The 24,267-nt window shown below is 40.1% G+C and overlaps 1 protein-coding gene across 1 annotated transcript; it reads right to left on the reverse strand.

The window, feature by feature from the left end:
• Positions 1-567: 567 nt before the first annotated feature.
• On the reverse strand, positions 568-23,970 carry CCNYL1 (cyclin Y like 1). Its single transcript, XM_008634817.2, is given in 11 exon segments — positions 568-2,318; positions 5,112-5,274; positions 9,686-9,852; positions 11,857-11,887; positions 11,889-11,920; positions 14,992-15,043; positions 15,768-15,803; positions 17,250-17,350; positions 19,052-19,086; positions 21,329-21,435; positions 23,927-23,970. Coding segments are annotated over 11 exon segments (885 nt in total). The 3' UTR covers positions 568-2,201.
• Positions 23,971-24,267: the final 297 nt, after the last annotated feature.

Here is a 24,267-nt window from a genome sequence, read left to right on the forward strand (position 1 = left end):
GTGCCCACCCCATCTGGCAAAAAAGGGAATGGGTGCCCCCAGTCTCTGCTGAGCAGCTCACAGTGAGTGGCTGCTTTTGGAGCAGCCCCACAGCAAAGTGCACCAGACCAATCCCACACAGCTGAAGGCACCTGGAGGTGCTGAGGGAAGCAAAGCTCCTTAGCAATTAGGTCACAAGTCAATCCAGGAGCTGGTCACTTGTAGCTTCCAATTTAGTGCTCCTCAAGGGAGGACTTAAAAATCATCAAATGGCCTCCAGAGAGACTGGCCCTACTTAAAGGCCATTAAAGTGCAAAGAAACTGTCAGTGAATGGTTTATTTGAGCAGCCCGAGTCAAGTTCTAAATCCAAAGACCATGTGGGAAGATCTGGGCAGCCATGCAGGGCTGCACCCCTCCCAGGACTCTGCTGCCTGCTCCCAGACAGTGCCAGCTCCCTGGGACCAAATGAAGGTGATAGGCTGGTGTGGGGAATGGCGAAGCCGTAACACACACCGCTGGGGTTTCTCTTTTTTTCCTTTCTTGAGGGGCAGGGGAATCCAACAACTGTACAGAACACACCCTTCACCTTTAACTTTAATTAAAATAGAGTTTATTAGCTTTTCTTTTAATACAAACATGAGAAAGGAAAACCACCTGAAGATGTAGTGTTATTTTCAATATTGAATTGTGATCAATACCTGAAGTGCCAAGTTCGGTGGGTTTGGGAGCCAGGGGCTGGCACATTTGCATACTGCAAAAGGCTGTATGCATCACTGAACAGCTGAGTGCAGCCACACTGATGATGGCACTCACACAGCCCCACTCCCAAAGGCAGATGGACTTGTTCAGTGTGAGTTTCTGGGCCTTGGCTGTAAGAGGAAGTGCACAAAACCCGTGTCATTCGGAGGGAGAGCTGCTCCTAGGACGTACAGCCTAGAACCTATTTGGATCCAAGAAGGGAAGATACTACGAAGACTTGTAACAGGAAGAGTCTAATAATACTTATCCTGTTTAGAGTTCAGTTTCAGAGCTTGAAAGTAAGCTCTGTTCCCAAGTCTCAGAAAGAGCAAACCCCAAGCCTCTAGAGCAGTTGCACAAGATAAAATTCACTTTGGGGGAAAAAAAAAAAAAAAAGTTTATAGAAAGCTTTTTGATAATTCTCAGTTGAACGCAATATTTTTCCATCTACCTTGATAGGTAGTCCAGGATTCTCAAACTCATTATTGTCTCAATATGAATATAACTTCCTCCCAGGGAACTGAAACCCAAGGAGAGCCAGATGGATGCACAATATCAGCTTTAGGAACTCACTGTATATAGCACAAGAGATCTGCAGTAGAACTCAGAGAAGCAGTGCTGCACACACGCCATTCACCACTGGATTGCTACACTGTTTGGGATGGTGATGATGTTTCCAGACCAACTTTTTCATTCAATGCCTCAGAAAAATACACAGATTACATCTCTTCCAGAGCAATATAAGTATTAGAAAATGAGAGAAGCACCATAATTCACAAGAAATGCAGCATGGACCCTATACATTTTAACAATACATAAAACCGTATCTGCCCCCAGTCAAAACATTCAAAGTCTTTTGACAATCTTTACTGGAGTGAAGTTGTGGGTGCAGAGATGGAATTCCTTCCTGCTGGGCAGCTTCTTGGTATGAACACATCACCAATAGTAGCAGCTTTTAGTAGCCAAACCAGGGAAAAGCCATCAACACGTGTCTATACTACTGTTTTCAGCTCCAGAGTGGCTTTATACTTTAAGAGTCCCATACGTTGTTTTTGTTAACACTGCATTGACCTGAAATACAAATGCAGTGAGACTCTGGATGACAGGGGAGAGGAGGGAAGAACATTGTAACTATAGTCATGTGGTTAGTGTTTAAATTCTAAAATTTAAAACTACTTATTATTAAAAACCTCAAGAGTTCACAGCTATAGGCCTACATAGTAAGCAAACATCTGTGGGGGAGAGAAGGAGATAAGTTTGTTTTTGCACCTCTGGATACATTAGAAGGAGGAGGGAGTTGATTTGACAAAGGTCTTGTCTTTTGCACCAAGTATGTTCCTCAAGCTCTGGGCTCCCTTGGCTGATTTACTCTCCTTGCTTCCTCCTGCTGGAAGACACCATCACCGCTGGCTTGTGTGCATGGAGTGGTGGATTCCTCCGGTTCTATGGATGCTGGTTCATGGTGCTGCACCTTGCTCTCTCCTCAGGAGAGGATGGCATTAGAACGGCGGATACCAACTAAGTTATCAGCACTGAAAGATCGTCTCATAGCAGCTTTTGACAAGTCTTTGTATTTGTCTTCACACAGTCGGGAGATTGCCTGGGTACCACAGACAGACACAAATGAGAAGTCCGCATTAGTAAAGTCTGAGTGCTCCAAGGGAGGTGTTACAAGTGTAAAATACCTACAGCACAGGTGCTCTGCAGCAGTGACACAGCTGGCTTTTTACCCAGAATGACAGTAAATAAGAACTACTCTGGAGGGAAAATAGCATTGGGCTCTGCCCCAGGTTAACATGAACCCCAGCCATCAGAAAGGTAGACCTAAAGAAGGTGTGTGGTTTCCATATCCAAGTATCTTCTTCATTTTACTAGTCTCACTATCTAATGAAAAACTTGGATCCATTTCAGACTTTTTAAGTTTGTGGAAGTCATGTTGAAAATCACCCCTAGTAGCTGGGTGTGGTGCACGCAGCAGCACAAAAATTTTATTTTAACAGTGCAGAAATGCACACGGGCATTTCTCTGAGAGAAAAGGTTCAAACTGAAAAGGTTTCTGCACTTCCTTGGGCATCTTACCCTTGGCCACTCAGGGCAAGCAAGCTGAGGAAATGAAGTTCTACTAGGGTGTCTGTTTTGCCTTTACCTTCTCTACACCCTCACTCCCAACATATTCTTACCAGGATCACCCCCATGATCTGAGAAGGGAGGGCAGCCATGGTACTTTATTATAGCAATTAAATATTAGCACATGTAGACAATCTAGTGTTGAACTGTTTTCATCCATTTATTGGCTTGCCTCTGCCCTGCTTATCTAGTTATTCTAGTTACAAGACTAATTATTTAAATCCTAGTAACACAATTGTCAGAAAATACTGTGTCCCCTCCCCTGCAAGGCCTATTTCTGATTGGAGCCTTCAGGCATTATCAATGTAAATTAATAAGAATACCTGTAATAAAAAAGTCGAACTGAATTTCAGTCCTGAACATTTACTTCCATTAATAATTTACCACCTATTACCAGATGAACTTTCAGAGTCCTGTGATCAGCTACAAGCCTACACCTTCCCTTTAAGGCAGCACCCATTCAGCACAGCCCAATGTTCTGCAAGTTCAAAAGGTGAAAAGCACTCTGAGCATGAATAAAGTTCTAAGTGTATTTTAAAATAATTATTTACATTTATATCTGCCGACCTTCTGGAGGCATGCATTTGGCTCAAGAGTGGCATTCTTTGAGACACTGGCGGCATGAGCTCCTGGTGCAAAACCAGACAGACTCTCCATCCTGCTTTAATGCTAGCACATCAATCACACAGCAACCTGTGTTGACATATTTAGCCCCAGTTGCCCATATGGTGTAAATCAGTTTTCAGTTTCTGGAATTCACTAATTCACTGCTTTATACAGGCTCCTATCAGCTGCTTATGTGCTTCTAACAGAAAGGTAGAACTAAAAATTTTAGCAAATGGTTTAAATATTTATCACATTTTAGAATTAAACCCCAAAATGTCCAATAGACATGCATTAGTAAGTGCATGATAGCAAATTACATACTGTACTGAAAATTAATCTGGTTTTAAATCCCAAGCCCCCAAATACTAAGAAGAAAAAAAACAGGCTCACAATCTGTAAATCATCCACTTATGCCCTGGCACTGAGCAGTTCAGTAAACAATTTCCTATGGACTATGAACTGCCCTACAACCACATTTACACTTAGTGACAGTGTTAGCTTAAAGTGCAAGTAACAAAGGTGAGACAAAGCAGAAGAGCTGCATTGCTTAACTTTAAATAGAGGAATTCATAGGCATATCATACTTATCATTCCAAAGGACCAGGAGGGATCATACTTACTCCAGAAGTTCAGGCACTTATGGGACACAATAAAATCCCTAGCCCGTGGCAGAATTATTGGGGGTGGACGACAGAACAATGTAAGCCAGGAATACCGCAGCACACCCCTCTCTGAAAGGGACTATGGTATCAGTATACACAGGGCCTGCGGTAATGCTTTTGTTGAAAGGTCAACAAAACAACATGCAGAGTCATCAGTTAAACCTGGACAGATGAAAGGTTGCATTGATCCAACAAGAAATTTCCCTGGGAACCCAGGTAATTTATGTATTTTCAAAATGTCTTAAATATCTCCGGCAACTCGGAAGACTGACTCCGCAAAAGTTAAAGCTTTTTAAAATGAGCCGTCATGCCAAGAAGGCTGCGGGGCCTCCCCACAAGGACAGCCCTTCCCATCGAGCAGAAAGGGACAGTAATCTGCATTTACACTCCTCTGGGCATTCTGAAGGATTCCCAAGAAGGGGCTGTTCCAGAAGTTTATCTTAAAGCAACATTTCTCTGGAAAGGTAGGAATCCACAATTTATTTCTGCAGCTGTCCCCAGACAAATTGTTTATTAAACCATAAGAGCAGTAAGAGTGCTCCCTCTAAATCTAAAAGCAGCTATGCAGTGGGATGCAGTGGGAAACCTTCAGCTGGCAGTATTTAGAAGGGTGTGAGTGTGACTGTCTCTAGGTGCTTGGAATACAGACTGTGACCAGGGAAGGAGAGACAATCCATTACATATGACACTAATCCTTTCAATCTTAAGTAGCCTAGAACTTAAGCTGAACTACACCCAAAATAACATCCATTTTATTTTGCAATCTGCTAGACTTCTGTAATCTCTTCCAAAACCCTTCCTTTCTTCAGAATACTTGCTTAGCTTAGGCATGGTTTTAGAAGTGCTAACTGTATTTATAAAGGGGTTAAATTACCCTGTAATACACTAATCTAAAAGCTTTTTAGTTTTTCTAACCACCACTTAACATGATTAGCAACAGATGCTCTTACTACTCATACAGACAGAGTCCCCTGCTCAGCCACTCTCAGACCATTTACCTCCAGCTTCTGTGCTCTCTCTTTACTGAGAGGCTCCAGCAGAAAGCTCAGGTTATTGTCATCTGCTAGGGAGCGAAGATCAAAGTAGTATTTGGCGTAAACACTGGCAGGAACATTGATATTAAACTGCAGTAGCTCCAAGAAGTGTCTTTCCATCTCGTTCCTAGGAGGCGCAAGGGACAGAAGACAAAGGAAAAAAAGATTGTTTTAGCTGGCTGAAAACACTGAAGAGACCTCAAGCTTGTTTTAAAACCAGCAACTTTGAAACAGGTCACCGAGAGCTCTGCATTATTAGTTTCGAGAGGCAGGTCATTCCCTGGTGCTCAAAACAAGGTGCAGCTTTTGAGTCCTGGCACCTCCGGCTCGGAGAGGAAGGCAGTGCCCTGTCGTGCACTCTCTCGGCTGAGCGGGGAGGTTCATTCTTCGGAGTTCCATTAGTGCAGCTGTACAATTCATGCGCCATTCTCACTCTCATACGGCCCCACACTATAGTGATCAGATGAAAGGAATGATGTATGCTGTTTATTAGCTCTGAAGAACTTGCAGACATTTTCACCAGGCTGATAACAGGAAGGGGGTTTATTGAAGTAGAGGCGGACTAACAAAAGGAGTAGGCAGATCACCACGGCAACAAATGGATCTATGAAGAGCTGCTGCTATTATCTCACAGAAAAAAGCCTCTTGAAGCAACATGGATTCATCTCCAATAAATAAATAAATAAGCAGCATTAGGTGGGAGAAGGAATTTTCTCCTCAATAGCATTAGGAAGGATAACAAAGTACTATGTCAAAGGGCACTGTCCAGTTTTTACTCTCTTGTCTGTTTTCACTGGGCAAAATACTTGGAGGAAAGCGTGGAGAGTGCCATGACACGAAAAAAGCTGCTTCAGCTACTGTACTGTGGTCAGCTAAACCAGAGATATTCTACAGAGGAAAAACAATGTTTTACAGATTAACCTAAAAAGAAACTGGTGGTACCCAAACCAAGCAGTTCAGTTCAACAACTCAACAACAGTCTGCACAGGTAGCAGATCTGTTCCAACAGAATTTAGCAGCTGTATAGGCCAACTGTGAATACATCGGAAGATGAGTTGCACCAAGTCAGAGTCAGGTTGTTACTGCTTTTTTGGGAGCTTTTAAAATGGATGCTTTACCTATCAGCGTGGCAGCAAATAAATCAAGGAATCATCTGTGTTGTCCTGTATTGGGTGGTGGGTCTCAATATGAATAGCAGCTTTGTGCTTCTTTCTAGCATAGCAGACTTAAGTATCATTGAACCTAGTGCCAAAATTAATTTCCTGTTCATATGGCCATAAGCCTATAGAGATGTAAATCAGATAATGTTTTGATGATCAGCTGATCAGAGCTTGATTTACCCTGTGAGTAAATGCTCTTCACTGCCCCTTTTGTACTCACTAGGCTAATACATTTTAATTCTGTAAAAATACAATTCTTCATTGGATTAACAAGTCTATTAACAGTGGTTTAAAACCTGGGAAAGGATAATGCCCATGTTTTTTCTGTGCCTTTTTTACAAATATATGTAGCCTAAAGAATGAACAGCATGTCCCCCCTTACAAACAATCATGGCAAGATTAGCAGCTGTACAGTTAATTTTTCAGCAATTATGGATTCGCTCTCATCAAAGCAAGCAAGTTCCGACAAAGGATGACTTCCAAATATCACTGAATTTCTTTTGATTTTTTCCCATCAGAAATAAGTGAAACAAACCAAAAGACCCATCTCCCAAAACCCAAAAGAAAAACGTCTTTCATTAAAAAACCCCACCTTTGCCTTGGTCAAATAGAAAAGGGCTTGTGACAGAAAAAGTAAGATGAACACTTCAGCTATGTTGAGTAGGATGAGGCAAAGGCAAACGGACCGCATGTGGCAGTTGCCAGGCCTGGATCTCGTATCCCTTCACAACCTGAGAGCCCCCAGCTCCTCTAACAAAGCTGTGAGGGGGGCTGCCAGCACAACTCTGAGCAGTGGGGAGAGAGTTTGGTGGGGAGGAGGTGCACCTACGCTGCCTTCAGAAGGGGTGCCTGGCTTGTGAGCACACACACACACACTTGCAAACTGGGTGAACTAAATCAGGTAAGAAACTTTTGCCAGTTCCAGAGTGGTGCAGCCCCCGTGCCTGGCTTGCAGTGGTTCAACAAGAGTGTCTGTCAGGTTAGTGAGTCATTCTAAATACAGAGAGCCAAGAGGAAAATTCACAGGAGTTCACAAACAAAGCTTGCCACCAGTCTTGTAGATAGGCTGTTCCTGCACAGGAATGGCCCACCCAGGGAGCCATACCTGGAAGACTCCTGCCAAACGATCTTTAGCTGGGGAGCTGCTGGGATTTTGGGTGGATTTTTAGGCAGCATCACCAGCCATCTCCAACATTAGAATGCAACTGTGACTGAAATCCTTTGTCAATGTTTTTCTCTTACTAACTCTTGTATTTGGAATAGCTAATACTCACCATCAACTGACTGGTTTAAAAAATACTGCAACTACTAAGACTGACAATTAACTATAGTACAAACCATGAACTGAAAGTAGACTTACAAACTTAAGACAATTTTGCTGAGTATTTTAAGCAGTTTGCCAAGGTCCCCATTATGGTGATGTTATCTAGCCAAGGAGTGGTAAAGTCTGCCCAGTTACAGAGCCCAGGATGAACACCCTGTGCCACTGTCTGGGAGGGGGTAGTACAGTGTCTGCCCATATCTAAATTCAAAGGTCTAAGTCATCTCAAATGAGATGGGATTACAAAAATCCCATCTTCAAATTGGAGAAAAAAAATATACCTAAATTCCATCTATTTTCCTTACCACTATCACTGCTTTGAAAATGCAAGTACCGACAATTTCAGGAGACCCAGCATCGGCAATAGAGAATAAATATTCTGCTTGTTACAGGTATTTTCAGTGCTATCAATTTGATTTGTCCCAAATAGGGCTAGAAGAGGAGACATCAAAAAGAGCAAGATGTACACTCCAGCACTCCTGGCTTTGCTGACCCCACTTCAGCCATCTCAGAGTTATTTGCAGCAACGCTTCAAGTACGTTCCTCAGATAGATGAGCACTCGGGACCAGGTTGAGTGAAGATGTACATTGTATAAAATCACTAATTATGCCTCCCTGAAAGCAGGGCTGGCACAGTCCTGCATCTTGAGACAAAGAACTCCCAGGCAAGGGGTATGTATAAAACAAGTAACAGTGGTTGCTGTTGCTGTTTGAGATGTGAAATAATTTGAATAATAAAAATTGTTTTGGTGCAGAAAACTCCCTTACTTTTAGAAATACAGCCCACAAAAGGACGAAAACTAGATATTCATCCTCCTAAAGAGTCCCAAATGAATAATTACTTGCTGTATTTTAAACATTAGTTTGGGCTGAATCCAGGGAAGAGAGCTTGGGGCAAGAACACTGCCCCATCACACAGGCAGCCTCCCAGTGCTGTGTGCCAGCTCAGTCTGCTCCTGTGCTAGAACTGGCTGTCACTGCATAGGCCTGGACACATGCTCAGGGCACAGCACTGGGATTAGACTCAAACCCACCCAAAGCATGTCATGAAAGCAAGGCCAGAAAGCCTGGTGTAATAAGCTGGCCTTGTATCATTTCTACCACTGTGATAAGAGAAATAGGAGAACAAGCTGGCAGATAGAATTAAAACAATAATGCTGATGTTTCAAAGCTCTGAGATAGAACTTTGTGAGAAGGAATTTAACAGAAAACCTAATGGCCAACCACAGTCCACAAAGACACACCTCCAGCCCATAGTATGAGCCTGGAGCCATGAGGATGAACATCTTCCCATACTGCAAAATCTGGCTTAAAGCTGAGTGCAGCAAGAAAAGACAGCAGATTCAAAATTTCTGAAAAACTGAAATTGACATCTAAGACAAAAATACATCCAAGGAACAGCCTTACAAAAACAAGCAGTAATAAGACTGAGGACTTTGTTTTCAGCCCTGTAGGCACGTCTAAGAACCCACCCAGAGAGGATAAGCAGTAGCTGTGTGTAACACAGGCAACCATAGCTACCCACACAAACAACACCTGCCTGCCAGCAGCAGCACTAGGAATTCAGACCTTGAGATGTTTAGGCCTTAGCTGGATACACAAGCAGACATGAAAGTCACAAATTATGATTTACCTTGCAATTCTTCAAATTCTAAAACAGAAAAGGCAGGGGGACAAATTTAGTTCACTTTGTTTCCTTCTTAAAAAACCTTCTGATGAGACTATAAATTGGGCAGTTTAGTTCCATGGCTCGTCACTGAGAGAAAGAACGTAAAGAAAACTAACTTTGAAGTCGCTCATGCAAGTCACTGAAATTATTAATACAGATTTGTCTCAAAGTAGGGTAATTATCCAAAGTTTCTTGAGGTAAAAAAGGGAATGAGGCCAGACACCAAATATACACTATATACATATAGCATAGCAACGGAGAGGTATTTTTTTCAGCATGATCACAAAAATTGCTGTTTAAAAAACCCACAAACAAATGAAAAAAATCACACAAAAAAAATCCCAAACACCAAATCACTGCTGTAGATTACCCAAACCTTGCAACTTACATGTCCTCAACAGTAATGTCCTTCAGTATTTGGCAATAATCCACATTCCACACAGCTTGATCATCCCAGACTTTAGAAGCCAGCAGAATAGCTCCTAGGACTATCCTCTTCCAGTTACTAGGGCATATGTCAATCTCTGCATAGGTTAACAGCCTTTCCAAATAAACCTACAGAAGGAAGAAGGAAAAAAAAACAAACAACAAAACCGCACAATTGTATGCGTGTAATTAAGACCTGGAGCAGAGCTGAGCAGCAAACATGCCAGTCCAATATGACTATTTGTCACTGTTAAGTGTCTCAAAATAAGTATTAGTGATTACTACTTACACTTAAGAATCCAAATTTTCAGGAGTTACAGGTTCCATTTTTTACTATCCCACGAGAGCTGGACCACCAGGGTGCACAATAGCTAGTGAGGTGTTCCTCTGAGCAATGAGCACTGCTCCTTCAGGGAGACACTGCTCCAGCTCTGTCACCGAGTCACACATCACGGGCAGGTTCTCATTAGGGCCTACCTGGGATAGCAAATCACTCAACATCACATTAGCTTTTCAGCATGGTTAAGGTTCAGCACTTGTAGCTTAACAGGAAGTGCTAAAACCTGCACTTTGATCTCTGGTTATGGGACAAAGATGTGTTAATCGCTGTCTTTCCACAATGAAAGGCCTTTAGTGCTGTTTCTATTTTGTATTGAACAGACTTCAATCCCTTGATCTCCATCACCAACCGCTTAGGCAGTGAGACATACTCAAGTCCAAAGACGTTCCTTGGTCTTTTACTCATTCCTCCCATGAAATCTCAAACCAGCTCTAGGATGCTGAATCTCTCCCTTCCTTGAAAGTTCTCTACTATTTACACTCCTATAATGATCCACGTACTAAGTAATTTGCACTTTCAAATTCGAATATAAATTGTTTTTAATTTTCTATTCCCTCACCTAAATCCAAGTTTCCAATGTAGATAAATTAGTGGGTGAGGGAAGCTTTTAAGGTCTAAGGGAAGGAAGGATTAATCTTTGTCACTGAGGTCTGCCGATGCTTTCTTCCCATCCTTGGTTCGTAGCCTTCTAACAGCCTAAAGGTGTTCCTATAATAACAGGGCCATCTAGTGGTAAAATCCACTTTAAAAACTAACTCCATTTTTTGCAAACACTTCAGCTAGTTTGCCCAGGGTGAGCTGTCATCTTGTTCTGTCAAAATTGCTTTCCTGTCTTTGAAAAAGCAAAAACCTCCAACTCATTTCAGAGTTTCAATAGCTCTTAAATATCCAGCCTTTTTAATTACTCATTTCCTTATTAAAGAGAGTCCTTCTAGCTAAGTTTCCTTAATTGCTATATTGCCTTTTGGTGACAGTTCTGTTGTCCTTTCACACAGTTTTTCAGAAAGAAGCCACAATGAAGACTGAAGTTTAGTGTGCAACAAAGTGCAGTTTGAGAGATTGTCTAAAGTAGCAATTATACATGTTGCAGTTTTTAAATTTCCTTTCATATACATATATGCATATATATACACACACAAATAAAAAATCAGTATCATTGACAAATTTTAAAATCCATCGTGCTTTCTGAAATCAAACAATGAACTGTAATGAGATTATTATCTTAATATTGTTCTTAAATTCTAAGTACCTCCATGTCACCTGGGGAAAAAAGTTATAGCCTCTTTGGCTTAAGTTAAAAAAAGTTTGGTAGAAAGGTGGCAATGACTGAAGGATATAATAATGAGAATGCTCCTCTCCTAGAGTTCCCATAGGATTGACTCTTGATCCCTTAAGGCAGTATTACTTGTTCTAGTTAATATAAACTCAAAACTCACACTTTCCCCTCCACAAAACTGAAATAAAAGATGTCTTTGTGTAGGATCTCATCACACCCCACTGTTCTGCTCTTCTCAAGCTTCTTCACGAGTTATGTATTATGAAACAAACAGGGGTTTACTGGATAAGTAATTAAGAATTACATATTTATATACAGAAAAGGGAATTGCCCTTTTATTTAATCACTTCTGTGGCTACTTAGAAATCTCTAATGAACTCACTTGTACTGTGCCTTCATTAATAAGGTTTCATGAGATACTCTTAGCTATTTAAATGTCGGTTCAGCCCAGTTCTCTTAATGAGGAGAGGGGAAAGTCCTCCATAAGCTCGAGTTTCAGCACTCTGGTGCCTCTTACCAGTGTCACTATTGCACATTCCGCTGTCGTCATGCTTGTAGTAGTCATCTGGGACTTCTTCGCGCTGAAAGAAAGTTCTTGGAGTTACTGAAAACCTCTCTTACTTAACACTAACTCTAAAGAACAGGTTGTTTCTTCTCACTGAGGTGTATACACCCATTTTCTGTCACAGAGGCAGAACAGAGTCATGCACTGAAAGAAGCAGCCTTGCAATACTGCAAACATTCCAAACAAAACACAGTTGCTTTAGCTGGTATCTCTCTTCTGAACACTTGTTTGATCTGTAGGACTAACAGACAAGAGCATGAACTACCATCATCATTGCAGGTGCTAGCTATTGTCCATGGAACATTTTACAGACTGGAAGAGATGTAAAAAAAGAAGTTTGCCCCTGCAAGAAAATCACAGGTATATACACACCAGGGAAACAATGGCTCTTCAAAAGACAAAATTAACAGACTTCACAAGGTTCCTCTTCCAGCAGAGGAAGTGCTGAAGAACACGTGGCAATAATTCTGTCACAGGCAGCACTAGAAGGTAATTTACACTGTTTTCATAGAATGCATTCTTGAGAGACTCCAGAAAGACAACAAAGCTAATGAACAACTAGATTTAACTCTGACACAGTGCTAAACTGTTTCTAAATACAGGGGAGAAGAAAAGCTCAGAAAGAAACAGTCTGTAAAAGCAATCCTAAAATAAGTGTTTGAGAGACATTTCTGATATTCAGCACTTTTTCTGGAGGGATGAAACTTCAAGAGCTCCAACTCTGCACACTGGTTCTGCAAGACTGATACTGAATAGATTTCTGTCTGCAGTCCAAGGTAGACCTACAGTATGGTAAAGACAGCTGCTGAGAACAGCATACCTGCTTGACACTAAGATAGTAGTTGCAAGGTAAGCAAAGTAGCAAGTGTTTTCCTGTGTTTTTCTAGTTTAAAATAGCCAGGGAGCATAGTCAAGTAAAATGCAGAGGTAAGTTAACTTTGTACTGTCCACACAGCCTTCTAATACACCACTAACCAACAGAGGTTATCTCTGCAAGGGGGACATGCAACGTTAAAAATTTTTTTTTGGAATGCTCATTGTTCCTGTGTTACACATGGTACAGAAGCACATCTGGAAGTACATTTCTGCTGACTGGATGTCCTGAGGTAACCCAAAATGTTATTGTATTCCCCATCTATCAGTGCCCAAAAACTGTCACTGTCTCTTTAGGACCCTGCTGCGGGAAGCTGGGGATGGGTGGGTGCTATCCCAGGTGCTTTTAAACTTGGTCCTGGCAGGCAGCTGGGCCCTACTGCTGTGTGGTCTTGGTCTTGCCTTAAGCACAGGCTTTGCACTTTTTGGGTTCTCTTTTTGGTTTTTGTCTCCCTCATCTCTAAGAGACTGCAGTTAGTGGTTTTCTCACCTTGGGAAGGGTATTTCTGGCATTTCAGGTCTCTCCTTATTCCCACGGGGTGTGAGATTCAGCAGTTTGGTATCTAGCAGTTATTTACTGTTAGTTTTTGCCTGTTGCTGTTCTGCTTGTTAGTAAACTTTTATTTTTTCACTTATATCTACTTGTATTCATTCCTTATTGGTGGAAAGGGATTTGTTGAACCTATACAGAGAGGCAACTTATTCCAGAGTGTTGTCCTTTTAAATTGTCTTAAACCAAGACACTGGAACTGAGGCAGGAAGCACCAAGACTGATATTTGTGACTAAATCCATTATACCAGTAACTGGGTCACATTAGGGTCAACAGAGCCTGGTTTGGATTCCTTGCGACTGCATCTTTAGGTGTTCAGAGATTTCTTCCTGCTAATTAACCTTTCTGATGGAACAGCAGGTACCCAGGCAAAACACCATTGCTATAGAAACTAACAAGCCATGTGTGCCTTTCCCTCAGAAGTGTGACAATCAGCCATAACTCTGTCTGTATGCTGCAGTAAGAATAGAAGAGACCTTTAAGTGTTCCCCAGAGGACACAATGATTTTCTTCTCATTAAATAGGAGGTAGGCTATATGAAAGGATCAAACAATGTCAGGTTGTTAAATAAAGAAATTGTCCAATGAAGTGGAGTTCATCTTACATAATTTTGAATGCAAAACAACAGATTTGGGCATTTAAAGTAGTTTAGGTCCACACTTTTTGCTCTGAAGTGCTACAGTCCATACAAGAAATCTTGGATATAGATCTTGTCCTGAAGTTCTTTTTGTTTTTTAAATTGAGTAAAGAGTTGTATTTATTTATATTGTATTGGGCTGTACAATTTCTAGCACAATGGGTCATATTTAGGGATGAAACTCTAACAGACTTAAAATATTAAATTGTTTATTAAAATCTGTTTTGCTTTTATAAGCAAAAACGGTGAAATAGGTTGAACTACATTCACTCAGGTAAGTCCCAGAGCAAATTCAATTTTTAAAGCCCCTGGATCTTTGCTGAATTAATTTCAAATGAAAAACATAGGAAGTGGTTCTGTAGAACGGGCATTAAGCCAGGAGTGCTCAAACTGGATGTAAAAAGCACACGCTCCACTCCTGAGCTTCCCTGTACTATGAGGTTTTGCATCTTTAAGAGTGTCTAAAAAGGTGTACCAGGACCAGTCACATTAAAATCACATCCTGAATGCTCCTTGCTGTTACTGCAAGCAGTCTAAAGCATATTTGCTTTAAAATGTTGCCTTTCAGGTTTTTTAAAGGCTGAACCCATTGTTGCCTACTTTTTGTAATGCTTCGTGTATTCTATTCTTCTGTTTGCAGTCATTTAAAAGGTTAGGCACATACCTACTAACCATGTCTTCCTAAATAAATAGAAAACACTTTCGATAAAGCAGTATTAAAGAGGGGAAGAAAATAGATGGACGAGAAACTTCAGACATGGAATACAAAAGAATTTGGCATATGCTTCTTTCTATTTATAGTCAACGCATAGAAAACCAAACATAGTTTGCAACATTTAGAAAGATTGGGCTCTGTTTATGATCTAGCTGATCTCAAAAGTCACTGTGTGCACTTTGTATTACATATAAAGACACAATTTAAGACCAATTTGATTGTGGCCTGTTGCTAATACATTTTTACGACTTATACAATACAAATCAAGATGTTATTGATACACATTCAGAGGACCAAAAAATTACACTTACTGTGAGAGGATGAGATTTTTCATCAAAAATATCCAATGATCTGTCAGAATCTCTACAAAACAAAAATCTCTGGTTTAGCAAAAAGAGTTAATTGGTAATGCTATGCTCTACTAAAAATCACTGTTCATTAAAGAGGATCAAGGGAACTATTTTACAGTTCAGCTTTTCCTAGAATATGGTATGGAGCTACCTCCTATTTTTGCAAAGCATTTAATGATGCGTCCTTACAATTAAATATTTCACGTGCTAAACAATTAATAGCTTTCCATGTTCTTGTATTATGCTTACTACAGTTCTGCCTCAAAATGTGAAACCAGGTGAAACTCATTAATAGCATTTACTTCAAAAAGTCAGCTATAATTCAGAAGCATATGCTGGAACTAGTTGTAATGGCAAGAGTGATTTGTACATAGACAGAGTGTTCCTTCACCCATCAAAACTAATCCATACTTCTGTATTCAGGAAAAGGTGAACAAAGTCCAAAGGTTGATTTGTGGTGAGTTAAGTGACCTCACTCCTTGTTTTGGAGTTTTATGTGCTGTTGGATGGGTGAATTACTGACCCTTCCACAGCTGCTCAAGAGGAGGTACAAAGAGGAAGCAGATACAGCATGAAGTGCCAGATTTTTCACCTCCTTGGTCACTGAAGTGACCAAGACCATATTTGACTCTACAATCTAAGAGGTTTTTTTTCTAGTCTTAGTGATTCTATGATTCTATATCCCTGGCTCAAAAAGAAAGTAATTATATTTCAGCAAAGAAAGAGTTTTCACTCACCTGTTCTTTATATGGTAGAATATTGCTAATGTTACACTAAAAAGCAGAAAAGGAAAAAAAAAAAAAGATTTAACAAAGCATATTCCGTGCAACTATTCCACTGCAAAAGCTTGTCATTCAGCTCAAACTGTTACAAATCCATTTTGCAGTGACCTCCTCTCACATCCCCAGGTACTACACATCTCATTTCTGGTGTTTAAGTGTCTGGACAGAAATTGGCCAAATCAAATCTGCCAGCCAAGCTACCTTTACATTCATTGTATAGATATTTGTGCAACAAAATAAGTGTTAAGCGACATTTTCAACATATTCCTCCATTTCCTGATTAGGTGATATTTAGTGAAAATGTGGACTATTCCCAACTAAAATATAAGTCCTATTTGGTGTTACATATACCATTGCAGAGATTCTGCAGATGTTTCAACCCTGAGTGGCTGTCTAATTTAGGACCTGTCTAAAAAGGAGAATAATACAGATGGTATCATGCCAGCATAATCCAAGAAGTGGACAAGAATGGACTTCAGTCTCTGCTAAGTGAGGCAATAGGTTTCATATATTAACACTTGTCTACTGTGGCCAAATATCAGATTCTTTACTTGTCGTGATAACAGAACGCTGCCATCACAGGAACCTGTCACAAGAAAGTTCTGACCCGCTGTCAAGCTGTACAGCACTTCAAAATGGCACAAGCATCATTTTTTAGGTTTTTGTTTCTCTAGAGAAGGAAAAGTGACATGCTGCATACCTTTGTCTGAAACCAAATTTTAAAGTAACAAATCAACTTAGACAGTTCCAAACTGTACTACACTATTAAATCAGTAAAGCCTTCTGGGACTCAATCCACTTTCCCCTCAAGCACGATAAAACTCCCTTCTCAGTTCTCAGCTGGTATCACCTAAGTGCAAATAACTGGCTTTCTGGTACTCAGGTCCAGCAGCCATTTACACTGGAGAACAGAATTATCACCTACCTAAAATAACATGTATGTGAAGAAAAAGCAGAAAAGGCCAGAACTAAACCCCAAGTCAGCAACATGCTGGTTTTCCACAACTAGAGGGCAGACTAATACCACTGGCAAGTACCAAACACAGTCCTGCAACTTTTCCTGCAATTCCATACAAAATCCATTTCAAGTTTTCCCAGGTTAAGAATTTCTTGATTTGGCTTTCAATGTGAACTAAACTCCCCAGCTCAACACATACTTTCAAACCCAAAATGCTGACACACTTCTGCACTGCCTCAAGTGCAGGATGAGAATGACTTTGAAATAGGACAGTGCATGAGCTCTGTGACTGAAACAAGAGCTCCTCCAGCAGTCAGTTATCCAGACCTCTACACCCCTTCATGACCAACCTGCAGAAGCAGTGCTGTGCTTCTCTCATTCAAGAGTGCAGTTGACTTTGGAACAGACAAGACCCCCAGAAAATGCCAAATAACCTTTACAATGCCACTCAATGCCTTGTTGATGACAAGGGTCCTTACCACTTTATTGTGCTTCTAAGGTTAGGCTGACTGACGGTGCTGTCATCTATAAATATCGTTGAGCATGAGCTGTATTTTTTCGTGAGCTGCCCAGGAGAAACCTTGGGGTACAAAAAAAAAAAGAAGAAAAGAACTGAAATACATTCAAGAAGAGGGATTCTGTAAGATTCTGTTTAGCACACTGAATACTGGCTTTACACCTCAAGTGGTTACTGCACAGGAGGTCTCTGTGGGTGGTTGCTGCTGCAATGTAAGCTACCCTGTAGCCATCTAGTTCCTTTGTGTAAGATACATTTACAAATCATCCCTTGGAATACACAACATGATTTTAGATAATTTACAGCAGAAATAGCTGAGCTAAAGCAGCAAGTCCTCTGATCTTCTCAGTTCTCTCCCATTCCATTCTTGTCAGTTTGTGTCTCAGTCTTCCCTCTCTGTGACGTACTCTATTAGATTTCCCTGTGACTCCATAATCAGCATCTCCCTTCTTTTACATCCTATACCTTTACACTGGCTGGTTATCCAGTATTGCCCCCTGCGAAGACAGTTTTGCATCTGGGGTTTTGTCATGTTAAAGTTTCAAAAAAAAGGAACTCTTTCCTGACATGGCTCCCTTCACACATGTCCTGTTTAGCATCTGGAATGTGGAAACAGAGTACCGCTATGACCTTACTTTTACTATTATTACTTAGAGCTAGCAATATGCTCCATCATCCATCCTCACCTGAACATTTTGTACTGTAAGAAATCTTCCAAAATAACCCTATCCAGGCTTCCCTGAGCATTTTAGAGAATACCTTGCACTAGAGATAGGACATCATAATTGAGGGAGGAATTTTAATCAAACAATTCAAGATTCATTAGATTCATTAGTTTTCACCAGAATTTTTTTTAAATGCCATGTCTAAAACTTGAAAGTCTTCCATATGAAAATGTTGACACCCTTCACAACTCAATAGCTGCCTGGGAATATCTCCCATTTCAGCTGAAGTTTGCCAGCAAAAACAATCCAATCACACTTCACCTTGGTAGTGGCAGACCAAAGCTGGAATTGTAACAAAAAAAGAAAGAGGAAAAAAAAGGGGAAAGAATCCCCCCCCCCCCTTGCATAATCAGGCTAAATAAAAGAGACTTGAAATCCTATTATCTTATCAGCACTTTATCAGTAGACACTTTTGCTGGACAATATTTTTTAAGCTTTATGTTACTAACTTCTCCTCTTACCTTTACTAGTCAATGATTTTTTATCCACTTATTAATGACATCGCATCTTTTTTGCTTTGGCTTTTTTTTTGGTGAGTGAAGTGTCCAAACTGACTAATATTTGTGGAAGAAGCTCAGAGCATATTTTCAGACCTTAAAACTAATGGATTATCGCTTGTTTATCATACTGATGATATTTGTTCATTATTCTCTTTTCATACTGGATGCACTTCTTAAAAGTTCTATAGCAGTACTCAATCAGCAGCAAGTCCTTCAAGAACTGCCATCTCAGCTGAGAAATGAATGCAGTTTTGTTTCTGTTCAAAAAAAAATACAGACTGGTTTGCTTATATTTTCTTCTTTAGTTTCTGAAATGCTTAAGACTGACGCAACAAAAAAAATTCATTCTTATTTCTATGCTTTGTGATATTGTGCCTGATTATTTTTTAGAGATGGGCAAAGACAATTCAGCTTTACCTTTCTAAGGAGGATTTGGAACATGTGTAAGACTATATACCTAGAACTACTACAATTGTTTCCTTGAATTTGTCTTTGGCCCAACATCCTAATATTATTTATATAGAATCCGGTTCACTTACATGATTTATATGGTTACTCTTCCTCTTCTCTCGCACTAGAAAGAGGGAAAAAGAATGTGAACTCAAAGGTTTCCCAATTTACATTCAATAAAGTCATTCTATTAACCTAGTTTTCTAAAGTACGTGAGTATGAAAAGTTTCAAATTTTACTTTAGGTGTCTGGAAAAGTAGTTTGAGGAAAAATACCAAGTTTTTTCCAGCTAGTAAGCTACATATTACTTCTGTCTACCCACATGTACATTTAGGAACAACTACTTCCCATCACACTAAGGGGAAAAATGTCTTAGCTTCGAAAAGATGCTGAGTATCATGAAAAACAGGGTAATTTCAGATAGTTCAAACAGACAATGTCCAACATCCAACAGCAAACAGAAGCAAAACCAGCACACCCTGAGCCTGCCAAAGGCACACAAAGAGGAAGTGAGGTGCCCAGCATTTTTTACATGTTCTCTCTTCCCCTACTAGATGGCAGAAGGTAAAAGGGTATTTCACTATACAGAAGATACTGGCACAAGCTGTGCACCTATTTGTCATGTAACTGCAACCATGTCATTTGATCAATTTAAACTGTGTTAGTCTTTCAAAAGAGACTGCAAGGTTAAACTTCCAGCTGTGACAGCAGCAATACAGCAGTGTGTTAGGGAGAGCTGAGAGCTGCACACATGCACAAAGTATACAAATGTGACCTGCATGGACAGGCACCTCTCCAAAGTTTTAACCTCAGATCATTACCACTCTTTAGCAGGACACATTCTCTTATATACTTACTCTTTAGAAAAACTGATAATTGGAAAAGAGTATCCACATTTTTTTAGTCTTTTTGCATAAATCAAAACTCATAATCCTGATAACATCTCACTGAGAGAGAACTTATGGATATTAATTCTACTAATTCTATGGAAGGTCAACTGAAGAAGAACAAGGGAAATTAGAAAATAAATTATTCTGCCTGACTTCTCCATAAAAATCAATTAATTAAATACAAAGTTCAGAGAATAGTTTAAGAGTTACTACCTCACCTAGCAGAGCCTTTTTTTACATGAACACAAGTCTACACAATTCAATACATTTCATTTGAAGAAAACCAAACCATGTTTGAAAGCAATACTACCCCCAACAAGCCTGTTCACGTAGTTTGAACACTATCTGCAGCAAGGCACAGTAACAGTGTTCATGAACTCTGTCAGCTTGTGAGCTGCACCTTCAGCACTGCTCATCTGAGAGGTGTCTGAAATGAGCGGCTCAGACCCTCTGGTTGTGTGAAGACTGATCTTAGAGGCCCCAAAAAAAAGGGGTCTTTACATTTCCTTGGTATCTCCCCTTCTGGAGAACCAGGCTAGTGCTTGTTTCCACTGCTCACAGACTATCTGAGCACTGCAAAGTTGATACAACTGACAATTTAACCACTTGCCACAAAACTGAATAGCAGGACAGCAACTGACAGACCTGTCAAAGTAATTCTTTTCTGTGGCAAAGCTGTGACAAGTTAAAAGACACACTGCAGCTTTTCATCAACACATTCAAACTCAAGTGCATCACTTTCTTAGCAAAACAGTGCTTCAAACAAGAACCAACTATAAAAGAAACAGAAGCATTTTAAAAAGACTGTCTTAAAACTTTTCTTCAGTTGCAACTTCAAAATGTCCTGTTGTCAGAATTTCGTTTTATTTGTGCAATATAGAAATGCCCCCACTTTTTAACAGCACTTTGGAATGCACAAGCTATAGCAATTGTTTCAAAACTGAGTTATTAAGTAAATATAGGATGTGCAAAGAAATTGAAAATCCCAATACATCTATATAATTAAAACCAGGACTGGAGAATATTTATCCTCTGAAATTATTCAAACAATTTAAAACAACATATTCAAAAGCAATGGATACAGATTAATGGCTTAGGCTTATTATTTATTACAGAAAATTTAATTTATTTTTTAGAAACTACATTTTTTTTTACTTTAAAACAATTTTTAAAACAGTCCTTGGTCATAAAAAACACCACCATTGCCTGAAGCTTGAATTACACTAATGAAGAGAGCCTTGCTCCTTCAGACTACTAGGATCTGCACTCTGAAATCTGGTATTTAAGCATTTTGAAGAACAAGTGATTTTAAGTGTTAAGTGAAATGGTCTACAAACACGTTTCTGTGTAAATACATAAATTACTAATCCCTATGCTTTGAAAGAATTGAAGCACGATGTTTTTGAGATGTTACTTTTGGTTATTTTTCCAATTTTTTTCCTGTTTTTTGTTAAATTGGAAAAAATCTCAGCTTACCATCTGTTTGTGACTTGCTCAGGAAAATTGTGCTTGCTCTGGGATGATCAGATGGATTAGATTCCAAGGCTAAATCTGAAACAGAAGGGACAAAAAAAAGAAGATACCTTTAACAAATGATGATAACTGCAACAATTGCCACCCAGCCTCAAAGTGCTCAAGCACAGTGATGGAAACAAGATCAAACCCACATAGAATGGGCTGTCTCTCTGAAATAAAACCTTACTTTTGCCAAGATGAATAAAAATTTTACATTTTTCCCTCTGAAAAAAAAATCTGGACAGGGAGATCTCAAAAAACAACATTCATCTTCAGAAATCAATCTGTGCCCCTGCATGTTAGGGTAGGTGGGTGTGGGACATGTCCTCAGTAGTGGGCAGAAAGCTAAAACTTTATCAAGAGAGTAATTGAAAAAAAAACCATACCAAAACAACAAAAAATTATCAGTGCTGATCTTTCCCTCTGTGGTCTTTCCCTCTATGCTTTATGTACCAAATACAGCAGGAAACAATCTGTGATCTTACAAAAGAACCTAATAAGTAACATTTACAGTGCTGATAAATATCAAAACATGAAGCTTACACTGTTTGGTTCTTTTGGAATTTCAAGTAAAACCATGTAAAGCTAAAACAGAGTTATTGAAGAACAAAATGATTTCTTTAATCCTGTGCCACAACAGAGCAATGATGGCACTAGAAGAGGATATATTACTCCCTTAGATTAAGATGGAAGTGATCACAAAAGTTGGTTGGTGAAACTGTGACCATCATGATGAAATTCTGAGCTGCCTTAGCTTTGACAGAAGAAACAGCTGTTCCCAGGAAGTCATGCTACAGACACAGTGACTTATGGGAACACATGAACAGAACAATCTGGGCCTGTGATCCTCTTAAGTCCTTGAAAGAGCAATTTTGCATCCATTTACAGTTGTCATGCCACGCCAGCCATACAAGCACACACACTCGTGCATGAGCACTTGGACTTTTAAGTGTTTAAGGTGGGACACCAACACAGTTGCCACACCCCTAAAAAGCAAAGCCATCTAAGAATCACCTTTTAATTAAAAAACCCCATAATCTTTTATGCACCCAACCAACAGAACTCTGCCAAACCACAAACTGCCTGCATGCTGGAAGTCTTACCTGTGTGAATGTTTGTGCTACTGCGCCTACCCCACAGCACAGCCACAGCCCCCATGTGGCAGCAAGGGAACATAACTGCAAAAGTACACTGTAATTTTTAATCTCTACTGTGTAAGTCATGTAGCCAACATCTGTTCAGGAACACCATGACTGTTCAAAAGGGAATTTCCCCCTCCTCTAAAAAAGACCAGAGTCAGCCATGAAAGCAGACCATCTTGTGAAGATTTAAAAAGCTAATTTATAAACCCAGTATTTCTGTTGTTGCCTTACTATGCTCATTCACAGCACACAGTGAACAGATATCCGAATTTAATCATGCAGTTAAAATAGAAGAAGTCCTGGCTTAGAAACCCTAGAATGGAACTTGCCTCACAGCTCATACCTCAAGTACTACTGATATACAGTTGATTCTCTGAAAAAATAAAATAAAAATCCAGCACGCAATAGCATGCCATACTGCCACATTTTAAGTACCATTTGTCACATCTTAACAAAATAGTATAACTTGTTTAAAAATTGTCCACGAGTTTGAGGAGTTTCTAAAACTGATTGAACAAAATCACATTTAAGAGACAGTATACAGCTTCTAATGCTAGCACTGCATTAACAAACAAATCAACAAACCCAACACAAACAGTGATTCAGAAGTGGAAGTATTTTGCCAGCCTACCAAGTAACTGAAGTGTCATCAACAGGCAGAACAAGACTGCAATATGCAGACTTAAAATACAGATTATTATCAGCAAGTTATGATGCAAAGAGAGCAAACAACTCAGAACTTATTTATTTACAGTTCAGCAGCAACTTTTAGAATAACTGCGTAAGTCAAGTTAGAACAGACCTCAGAGGTCTCTAGTTCAACCTCTTGCTGAATCAGCTTTTGGTAGAACACGAGGCTGCTCAAGACATTACCGAGCTGAGCCTTGAAAACTTCCAGTGAGGGTCCACAGAGCTTAGATCACTTTTCCCATTAGGGGGACTAATGCCTACAGGGCTGTGAGACTCACTGTGGAATGGTAGGGAAGAGCCTGTAGGACTGTACAAGACTTGTGCCGTATTTAGGGGAAGACAGCAAAGGAAAACTGGGGAGGAACAAGCACAGGAAAACTGAAGGAAAAGGGCTACTGACGTCAGTAACTCTTTACACAGGACTCCATGTTTCGCCTTGCTGAATTTCATAGGGCTGGTGTTGGCCCAGTCCTGTCCAGATCCCTCTGAATAAGCAGCCTCCAGCACATTGACGGTTGGCTGTCATCTGCAATTTGGGCATCCTCCATCGCCTCCTCCAGGTCACTGATAAATGTTAAACAGGACAGATGCTTTTTTTCCCAGGGAAGGGACAGTACAGGGTAACACCCATCTTCCCTCACCTCATAAAAAATACACTACTATCTTGACTTCCCTATGGTTTTGATTTATTTTGAAACCATAAGACTTGTTAATGCTCACTTCTTACATAGCTTCTGCCTCTTCCTGGGCTCTGCCAGTCCCTATACCCATGCGTCTTACATAGAAATCAGATCTAGGACTAAAAGCACAAGAATGAATATAACTAACTTTCATCCCAGACAAGAAGTGTCTGCAATGTCTTCTTGTCATTCCAAAGAAGATCCACAGCACTGCAGCATGCACTGAGTGACACAAAATTGACAAGGACACACAAGTCAACCCCCGAACCAAGCAGACCCACACATTTAAGGAGAGGAACAGAATTGAAAGGATAATAGACTTTACTGGCTCCAGTTCCATGGTGGCTCTGCCAGACACTAGGAGCTTTCTGTTGGACAAAGTCTGGTG

Source organism: Corvus brachyrhynchos, unplaced genomic scaffold (assembly GCF_000691975.1).
Source record: "Corvus brachyrhynchos isolate BGI_N302 unplaced genomic scaffold, ASM69197v1 scaffold255, whole genome shotgun sequence".
In the NCBI taxonomy this organism is placed as follows: Eukaryota; Metazoa; Chordata; class Aves; order Passeriformes; family Corvidae; genus Corvus; species Corvus brachyrhynchos.